Source organism: Odontesthes bonariensis, chromosome 18 (assembly GCF_027942865.1).
Source record: "Odontesthes bonariensis isolate fOdoBon6 chromosome 18, fOdoBon6.hap1, whole genome shotgun sequence".
NCBI lineage: Eukaryota > Metazoa > Chordata > Actinopteri > Atheriniformes > Atherinopsidae > Odontesthes > Odontesthes bonariensis.
The window spans coordinates 22,060,967-22,071,800 of record NC_134523.1 but is presented as its reverse complement, the minus strand read 5'-3'; the positions used below and the strand labels follow the sequence as shown (position 1 = coordinate 22,071,800).

At 36.9% G+C, this 10,834-nt stretch overlaps 1 gene segment (V, D, J or C); it reads right to left on the bottom strand.

The window, feature by feature from the left end:
• Positions 1-5,216: 5,216 nt before the first annotated feature.
• On the bottom strand, positions 5,217-5,806 carry LOC142367936 (Ig kappa chain V region 3368-like). The segment is given in 2 exon segments: positions 5,217-5,521; positions 5,727-5,806. Coding segments are annotated over 2 exon segments (360 nt in total).
• Between the last annotated feature and the right edge of the window lie 5,028 nt (positions 5,807-10,834).

Sequence of the window (10,834 nt, the reverse complement as noted above, 5' to 3'; positions counted from 1 at the left end):
CACATTAAATGTTCCTACACTCCTGATGTGTGCGCAGATACATTGGACTGCTATGTGCATGGACGTGCACGTTTTTGTTATTTGAATTTCAAAGTTTTTACAAGTCGTGGCGTTTGTGTCCAAGAGATTTTATCAAGTAAAGCTGTGATGATTCCTGAAGTGATGCTGAGGCCCAGGAGCTTAGATTTCTTACTCTGGAAACTTCAAACAGAAATTGGACGTGTTGGCAGAGCCAGAAAACATGGAAGTCAAAGTCAGCAACGATTCATGCAGTTAATATTTGTGAGTAAAAATGAGGCCTTTCAAAGCTTTTGTGAAGCTTCAAATTTGATTCAAAGAGAAATGGAAGACACAATACTAAGTAAGATAGTAATGAACTTTTCATAAAATGGCATTTGCTATTGCATATACTATGTATATAATTGTATGTTGTGAGCATATATAGTTTTACATTCACTAGTAGTGTATATGATTTATTTATCATGAAGTATACTTATATCATTTCAATATTTATAATAACACTCCAAGAAATCTTCTTCACATATTCTTTAATATTTAAAATACCTTATATTATTCAAGGATGTACAGATTTCTGGGAGAACTCATCTTTCACTATGAGGAGTTCTGATCTGTTTCTTCAAACTGATTAAAACTGGAGAAAATTATAGTTAATAGTGGCACTCCAGCCTGAAAGTTCTTCTTGATACACACATTATTTCATCTTAGAAATCAAAGGATATGAGGCTGCATTGGAGAAAGTCATATAGAAAAAGCTTGATAATATTTAATATGCTTGTGTGTGTGTTTGTCCTCAGTGAACTGTATCAGTCTCTGCAGCTGTCGGTTCAGTTTCTGTTCAGTCTGACTGAGGGAGGTTTTTGTACGACGTTGTTTCACTGTGTGAGTGGCCTGCTGTAATCCTGCTGACAGTAATAAACTCCTGCATCTTCAGGCTGAACTCCACTGATGCTCAGAGTGAAGTCAGTTCCAGAATAACTTCCACTGAAATGACCAGAAACTCAAGACTGACGCACATTACCATCATGAATTAGGAGCTTAGGAGCATCTCCAGGTTTTTGAAGATACCACTGCACATCATCGCTAACACCTGAACTGGCTTTACATTTTAAAGACACAGTCTGTCCTGGAGAAACAGACTGAGATCCAGGAGCCTGAGTCAGGATGATATCCCCTGATGAACCTGGAAAACGTAAAAAAAATATGACAACAGTTATTGAGACAAATCCAGCTTGAAGAAAAATTATCATCATCCAAGCAGAAGATCATTTCTTTAACATGGTCAATGCGGCTTGTTTCAGTGTTTCTCCATCAAAGCAGAGCATTATTGTGGTGAACCTAATTGTATCATAACATTTTTAGAGGAGAGTCTCACCCTGAACCACCACCTATTTTCATGTTTGGTATCAACTCATGAATTTAAAGGGATAGTTGGCCTCTTTTGAAGTGAAGCTGTATGACATCCCATACTAGCAATATCGTTTATGAACATTTTCTTACCCCCCTACTGGGTCCTGTGAGCTGAGTTCCGGCCTCGTTTTGGCGTTGATGAAAGTAGTCCGGCTAGTTGGCTGGGGTTTAAAAAATAAAGCGTTTTGTTTCTCAAAACAATATGCGTTCAAAAGAGTAATACATTTGCATCAGAAAATCGTTGTGCAGGAAAACGTCAGACCTCACAATCGCTTGGCGCTATTTTCTCTCCCTTTGTATCACTGGTGTTTAAAAAAGATAGAAATTGTGCAAAAAAGTTTCCCTCACATGTGCTCCTATGCTTGTGTTCTATTATAATAGTTTTCGATGTATATATATGAAGTATATACATATATATGTATATATATAATGATATACATATAGTTATATATCTCTGCAGAAAATATTAGTGCAATCAAAGCTTCAATTGTTTAAAATCATTGTCAAGTTGAGCTTTTTTAGAAAAGTACAACAAGATAAATGTTATTCAAATCTTATGGTATTGAGAGGATGTGCAGATTTCTTCTAGACTATTAAATCGCTAATAATTAGGATTTTGACTTTAAAGCTGCTGTCGGAAACTTTTTTTTAGTCATATTAGCTTGAACTGTCATGGGATTCTGAAAGGAGAATATTAAATAGGCTGTTTAGGAAAAATCCCAAATTCTGTAGCTCCCTCTGAAGCCTGTAACCGTGCTTGCAAAAATCGAGCGCTCCCGGCTGTTTTTAACCAATCACGTTAGGTTTATTATTTATCTATTATCTGAGCAGAACAGTCACCAACCACGTCTTCCATGCTGAGCGTGAGTCTGCCCCCAGCTTGTGTGCGCGCACACTGGTGTGAACTCACGTGCACAACCTCGTCCACAGAGGGGGAGGGACCTGAAAGTTGTATCAGTTCGAATTTTCCGACTTTAGACTCGGAATTTTGAAAACCTGCCAACGGCAGCTTTAAAAGTATTTTCACTTTTTTTTTAATACACATAGTTGAGACAGTTGAGATGCACAATTAACCTGAGGTCAAAGGTCATGGGAGTAGCATATTTCATGAACTGTCACTAATTGCTCCTTTTTGCTTTTATATATAAATCTATCAGAAAATAAGATTAATATGGATTTTGACTGGATGAGATGGATGAGTTAACCTTTAACTGTTTAATAACCTCTAATGTGTGTGTCCTCTGTGAACTGTATCAGTCTCTGCAGCTGTCGGTTCAGTTTCTGTTCAGGCTGACTGAGGGAGGTTTTTGTACGACTGTTTTTCACTGTGTGAACACATACTGACTGTTTATAACATGGAAACTCTGACAGTAATAAACTGCAGCATCTTCAGCCTGAACTCCACTGATGGTCAGAGTGAAGTCAGAGTTTGATCCACTGCCTGTAAAACGACCTGGAGTCCCTGATGCTCTGCTGCTAGTATAGTAAATGAGCAGTTTAGGAGTTTCTCCATCTCTCTGTTGGTACCAGTGTAAATAGCTACCACCATGTACACTCTGACTGGTTTTACATGTGATGGTGGCGGAGCCTCCCACAGCAGAGCTCACTGCTCCAGGCTGAGTCACTGTGACCTGACCTCTGGACTCTGAGGATACAGAGACAAAAACATAAAGCAGCTTCATGCTTTTGTCGGCTTCATTTCAGAGGGACGGATGTTCATAGAGGAGAGGAGTTTGATTCTCTGGACTTTACCTGTGAAGCAGCAGCAGAGGAGAGTCCAGATGAGGACGCAGATCAAAGTCATGTTTCTGATGAGGAGGATTTCTGTGGCTTCTGGTGTCATGAAGGTCAGCTGTCAGTCATCCAGTGTTCAACTCTCAGGACTATAAACTCTCCCAGAGCACTGGAGCATGGTGCTGCTGATGCAAAGTGGCTCTCTATGGAAATGCTCTGACTGACTCCAACAGGGAGTTGGAACTCTCTGATGATGCTGGTTATCAATAGAGTTCATTAAGATTAATCAGATCCTTGTCACGTTCCATCATATATGTTTGTTTCATTAAATCTATAAAATCTAAATTTGAAGTCATTACTCATAATTCACAAACACCAAAATCATCTATTTAAAAAGTTTCATCTTCCTCAATAAGACATCTTCTCATAATTCTAACATTGAACAAGTTTTATTGTAGATATGTTTAAGGCTCCGGTTCATTTCTGTTTTTAAAGTGTTTTAAATATAGTCGTGATTTTCTATATTTATTTGATGAATTTATTGAGCATTTTGACACAAACTTCTTGATTATTAAATTAAATGATCTTTTGCATTGTTTGTTCCAAAGACATGTCTCTCTACTGTCAGAGGTTTTTGTAGAGCTGATCAGTAATTATTCATCATTGTGGCTGAATCAGACTGAAATCTAACTGTCAGTACATGTGAATCATTGAACAACCAAACTGATCATTTTTCTGTTATTTGATATATTTAAAAAAAGCTATTTCACATGACTGCATACTGTTTGATCAGGTATTAGTTTATCTTTCAACAGAATAAAAGATGTGTTTGATGAAAACTTAATTGTGATATTTTGTTAAGTTTAAAAATGAGTTTCTAATGTCTGTTATGATGGATGAAAACATGTTGTGCATAAAACTGAACAAAAGTTCTGTTTCTTCATATTAAGGTGTGAGAACAGTTTTGTATTCGTGGGAAAACATGATTTATATAATCATTTAACCCGTGTTATTGGTTTGAATGATTCTAATTCATAGTTCAGTGGTGAACAGCTTTTATTCTAAATGAACAAATATCAGAAAAATAACTCAACATTGGAGTCTTTGCTGTTTTATAAATTCTAAAAAATAATGAATATCAACAATCTGTCCGACACATTACTGTAATCTGCAGACTTTGCAGGTTTAAGTTCTCTCTGATGTTCTGTTACATTCTTCTCATTATTAAGCCTGTAAAGTTACTCACACAACAGTGTTGTTAGTATCACTTTGTACGCTGTCAGTAATCTCTGATGTCAACTCTGGCTAAAGGTTTTATGACAATGAACAGGACTGGAGTTCTTATGAGTAAATTTGATCGGTTTCAACAGCACGAAGGCTCACATTACTGTTAATAAGAGATCAGACTACTTTTTTACAACTCTGTGTGGCATATATCAAATTAAATATCTCTGCAGTTGAAAATGTGATAGCAGTTTTATTCAGATATTTACATGAATATGCTCTAGCATTTAAAACAGATGAGAAATTGTGTTCATGATGTTTTTACCTAAATTATTTCACTACTTTATCTTCACTTCTGAAACCTGTCTGTTGCTGCGGTTCAGCAGTGATGCTCATCTGTTGTCATGGTAACTGGGGCGATAGAGGGAAGTGAAACCCTGAGGAAGAGATTCACCTAAACTCTGTAATGTATCTCTGTCTCTGCAGTGTGTGAGGTCCCTCTTTCCCAGATGGTGCTGCCCCCCTCTGGAAAGCAGCTGCAGATGGTGAAGCCCACCATCGTATGTCTGGCCAACAAGGGCTTCCCCTCAGACTGGAGTCTGTTCAGGAAGGTGGGAAGATTATTCACGCTGCAAGTTTGGTGTTTTCTTCTGATTTTTGGCAAATTACTGTTTTTTACCATAAAAACATCTTATTTGAAGACAAATTCTGAAAGTGATATGATTGTGATACATTAGAAATGATCAACTAATCAAATAGATTTTACTTCTTAGCAGCTCTTCATTCATTTCACTTCCTCTCCAGCTGTGAGGTTTTTGTACGACGTTGTATCACTGTGTGAATGGCCAGCTGTTACACTGCTGACAGTAATAAACTCCTGCATCTTCAGGCTGAGCTCCGCTCACTGTTAGAGTGAAGTCAGTTCCAGATCCACTTCCACTGAAACAACCTGAAACTCCAGACTGGAGACTTGTAGCATAGTAGATCAAGAGTTTTGGAGATTCTCCATCCTTCTGGAGGTACCAGTTGAGGCATGTGCCAACACTTGAACTGGCTTTACATCTGATAGAGACAGTTTGACCTGGAGCAGCAGACTGAGATCCAGGAGTCTGAGTCAGCAATTGTCCTGATGAACCTGAAATCATGAAGAAGAAAAAAGTTATTGAGAGAAGTCCAGCCTCATGAAAGAAGATCCAATAAGAAGAGGATAATTTCTTTCAAATGGAGAACAGATAAAAAATATTGATTTTTCTTGTTTCAGTGTTTCTCCATCACAGCAGAACATCTTTGGGATGAACCTGCTTTTAACCTGAAGCAAAGTTCTCAGAAGAGAGTCTCACCCTGAACAAGGAGCCCCAGGGTGGTCAGCAGCAGAGTCAGTGACATCATCATCATGGTGCTGCTGGTGTGTCAGTGTCTCTGAAAGGTCTGGACAGCCACTGATCAACACTGACCTCTTAACATCTGGGAGCAGAGAGGCAGGACACATATGCAAACACACAGAGTCAGTCAGCTGGAGCTGTCCTCTACATGTCAGGATGTTTCCTGCTCTCTGCTGAGATTATTACTCCACATTATTTTAGTTTTCTACTTAAAATGATCTTTTTCACAATGGTTTGTGTTTTTAGTATTTTGGGTCCTTTTAGTCTGACTTAAAAGTTAAACCTGAACATTTTGGATCAAAGCATACAGCCCACTTAGAAGCTGTTCAGAGGATTTAAGTTAAACACTCTGTAATGAATTTTCATTCATATCAGTCATCATGCATCATTCATTATATATGTAGTCTATCTTCCAATACTAAGGAACTTCTTCATCTTACTGAAATTTCCAAAATGTCATCTTATTCAAGAAATTTCAGTTTACAAGGTCAAAATAAATGTGTTTAAATTAATTTTTTGTATATTTGGTTTGTCTTTTAAAGAGAATCTGCTATTGCATGTTCTTCTATTATTATGTAACCTCTTGTTATCAGAAGAATCCCTGCTGTCATATGTTGATGTACTAATCAGGCAATAGATCAATGAAATTCACAGTGAATGCCTTTAACTCTGGTCAGGACACCAGTTTTATAACAACAGGTGACATTGAAACACTGACTGTTATTTCAGAGTGATAAGACAGTGTTTCTGTTTAACTGTATGACATAAAACAGCTTGGACCTGGTGTTCAAAAAATTATTTAAAAAAGATAGAAATTGTGCAAATAGTTTCCCTCACATGTGCTCCTTTGCTCGTGTTCTATCATAATAGTTTTCGATGCATATATGTATATATAAATATATATATATATATATATATATATATAGTTATATACGTATAGTTATATATGTCTGCAGAAAATATTTGTGTAATCAAAGCTTACATTTTTTTTAAATCATTGTCAAGTTGAGCTTTTCTATAGAAGTAGATAAAAGTTATAGAAATCTGAGAGGATGTGCAGATTTCTTCTTGACAATTGAATCGCTGATAATAAGGATTTTAATTTTAAATGTATTTTCAATTTTTTTTTAATACACATAGTTGAGACAGTTGAGATGCACAATTATCCTGAGGTCAAAGGTCATGGGAGTAGTATATTTCATGAATTGTCACTCATTGACTCTTTGCTTTAATATGTAAATCTATCAGAAAAATAAGATTCATATGGAGTTTGACTGGATGTTATGGATGAATTAACTTTTAACTGTTTAATAACCTCTAATGTGTGTGTCCTCAGTGAACTGTATCAGTCTCTGCAGCTGTCGGTTCAGTTTCTGTTCAGTCTGACTGAGGGAGGTTTTTGTACGACTGTTTTTCCCTGATGTGATGATGATCTAATCTCCAGGTCAAAAGGGACAAACGCATTTAACTACAGAGGAAGATTACATGAGAATAAAACAGTTACAGCATTTCTTCTGCTCGTGTCTCAATGTGACCTTTAAACTGCATCAATAGATATTTGTAAGCAGCCACAATAAAGACTGTAGTGAGCTGATCTGACAACATTCCCTCTGGAAATGCTCTGACTGACTCCAACAGGGAGAATTTATACAAGTATTTACCCAAAACTTCTTCATACTTAGTTTAATGTGCTGGAAATGTTTGAGGAAGAACTTCTTTAGTTTTTTAGTTTTCTTTCAGTCTAAAACTGTCGTAGATTTCACGAAAATTTAATGAGGAAAAACAAATAAACAAAAGAAAAAAGATATGTTGTATGGAACTATTTTCATGTTTGGTACCAACTCATGAATTTGAAGGGATAGTTCGCCTCTTTTGACATGAAGCTGTATGACATCCCATACTAGCAATATCGTTTATGAACATTTTCTTACCCCCTACTGGGTCCTGTGAGCTGAGTTCCGGCCTCGTTTTGGCGTTGACGAAAGTAGTCTGGCTAGTTAGCTGGTGTTTAAAAAATAAAGCGTTTTGCTTCTCAAAACAGTATGCGTTCAAAAGAGTAATACATTTGCATCACAAAATCGTTGTCCAGGAAAAAGTCAGACCTCACAATCACTTGGCGCTATTTTCTCTCCCTTCGTATCACTGGTGTTTAAAAAAGATAGAAATTGTGCAAATAGTTTCTCTCACATGCTCCTTTGCTTGTGTTCTATCATAATAGTTTTCGATGTGTATACATATATATACAGTATATACATATATATATATATAATGATATACATATATGTCTGCAGAAACTATTAGAGTAATCAAAGCTTCAATTGTTTAAAATCATTGTCAAATTGAGCTTTTTTAGAAAACTACAACAAGATAAATGTTTTTAAAATCTTATGGTATTGAGAGGATGTGCAGATTTCTTCTTGAGTATTAAATCGCTGATAATTAGGATTTTGATTTTAAATGTATTTTCACTTTTTTTTTTAATACACATAGTTGAGACGGTTGAGATGCACAATTAACCTGAGGTCAAAGGTCGTGGGAGTAGTATATTTCATGAACTGTCACTAATTACTCCTTATTGCTTTTATATATAAATCTATCAGAAAAATAAGATTAATATGGATTTTGACTGGATGAGATGGATGAATTAATCTTTAACTGTTTAATAACCTCTAATGTGTGTGTCCTCAGTGAACTGTATCAGTCTCTGCAGCTGTCGGTTCAGTTTCTGTTCAGGCTGACTGAGGGAGGTTTTTGCACGACTGTTTTTTACTGTGTGAACAGCAACTGACTGTTGATGTAGTGGTAACTCTGACAGTAATAAACTGCAGCATCTTCAGCCTGAACTCCACTGATGGTCAGAGTGAAGTCAGAGTTTGATCCACTGCCTATAAAACGATCTGGAGTCCCTGATGCTCTGCTGCCAGCACGGTAAATGAGTAGTTTAGGAGTTTCTCCATCTCTCTGTTGGTACCAGGCTAAACAGTGGCCGTTGCTATCAACATAAACATTCTGACTGGTTTTACATGTGATGGTGGCGGAGCCTCCCACAGCAGAGCTCACTGCTCCAGGCTGAGTCACTGTGACCTGACCTCTGGACTCTGAGGATACAGAGACAAAAACATAAAGCAGCTTCATGCTTTTGTCGGCTTCATTTCAGAGGGACGGATGTTCATAGAGGAGAGGAGTTTGATTCTCTGGACTTTACCTGTGAAGCAGCAGCAGAGGAGAGTCCAGATGAGGACGCAGATCAAAGTCATGTTTCTGATGAGGAGGATTTCTGTGGCTTCTGGTGTCATGAAGGTCAGCTGTCAGTCATCCAGTGTTCAACTCTCAGGACTATAAACTCTCCCAGAGCACTGGAGCATGGTGCTGCTGATGCAAAGTGGCTCTCTATGGAAATGCTCTGACTGACTCCAACATTTCTTATCATCAAGAAATTGATTAGAAACTGTAAATGATTTCTTTAAATGTTTCTGTTCTAATTACTTATTCATTTATTTTTTGTCAATTTGGAAATAAATAATATATAATTTAAATTAAATGTTATTTTTTTATTATTTGAAATGTATCAACGAATTTTAAAATTCATGTGTAAGGATTAACAGCCAATTCATACAAGTATTCACTGAAAACTTCTTTATTTCTATTTTATCATACTTTAACTTTTTGTGAAATATCATGTGTACAGCTTGTTTCATTCTAGAAATGTAACAGATTTCATTAAAAAAAAATTGTAAAACCTAAATGAACCAAAAGAAAAAAACTCAAGTCATGTCTTGTATGGAACTTCTTTCTCCTTTAGTATCATTTTTGGTTTCAGTCCTGACTACCGGGTGAAACTTTTTTTTGTAATATCACAATATTATCATCTTTCCTAATTGTTTGGGAGGCAATGAGTGTAATCCAAATATTAAAAAAAAAAAATAAAATAAATTTTAAAGATATCACGTGTCCACTACAGTATAAATTAGAATTTCATACATGTGAAACTAAACCACGATGACAATCAATAAATTCAATGAAAATATCTATTTCAACATAAGAACTGGCAGTCAGTCTCATACTGAAGCCACGCATCGGTGATCCCCAGAGTCCTAAGGCTCACTGCCATAGGCAGAGGATGCCATGACCACTGGCTTATTGTCAAACCACTTAATGACAGCAAGTTCAGGAGGACTTCGTCTGACCACCATCTCAGATGCCCCTCTTCCTTTCTTTTTGATGGCCTTCTCCCCTGTAATATTGCACTCCTTTGGAATTCTGTTGATCACAAGGGTTCAGATTCCTGACACTCCCTTTGCCATCAGACGGTCCAGGAGGTTGACGGTCGTAAAGAACCTGTCAAAGAACAGGTGGGTTCCTTTGGGAACGGATTGGACCAGATGGAGGACAGCTTGTTCTCCAATGCCCTGTCCCTCTGTGACTCTGAAGGTGGTCTTGCCTTGGTAGACCACAAAATCTAACACCATACCAGTTGGTGTGGCGAAGACAAACACTTTCAGTCCAGTTGGGTATGGTTTGCCCCTAACATACTGCCCAACAGGGCAGCGACCAGTAAATGGAATCATTTGCTCATCAGTGGGAAAATGTCTTGTTAGACTTAAACATCCTTGCCTCATTTAGTCTCGGAGAGGCCTGACTTTCCACAGGAGATCTTTGCTTTTGTCCTCATCAGACACGTCAAGGTCAATGATAATCTTAATGGAATTTCTTAGTTTGTACACTCTTAACCCGAACTAGTTGAGTTTACTAGAAAATCGCGTGGAAACCCGTTGCCTTATCCCGTTTAAGTTTTTACAAAACATGAAACTAAACCTTTTAAGTTGTATTGGCATAGATAACTTAGACATATTCAAGTTTACATTAGTAACCTTTACTCAAAACCATTAGTTCACATAACTTATCTCTTTTCTGAGGTCTAGCCAACCATTTTAGGTCAAATGCACATAAATATATATAAAAGCATTTCTTATCATCATTTGTTGATATAAGTAATGTATTGTCTTCAAATTTTAATTAATGACTTATACTGTTTTGATTTAGAGTTTGTATATACCATTGTAGTA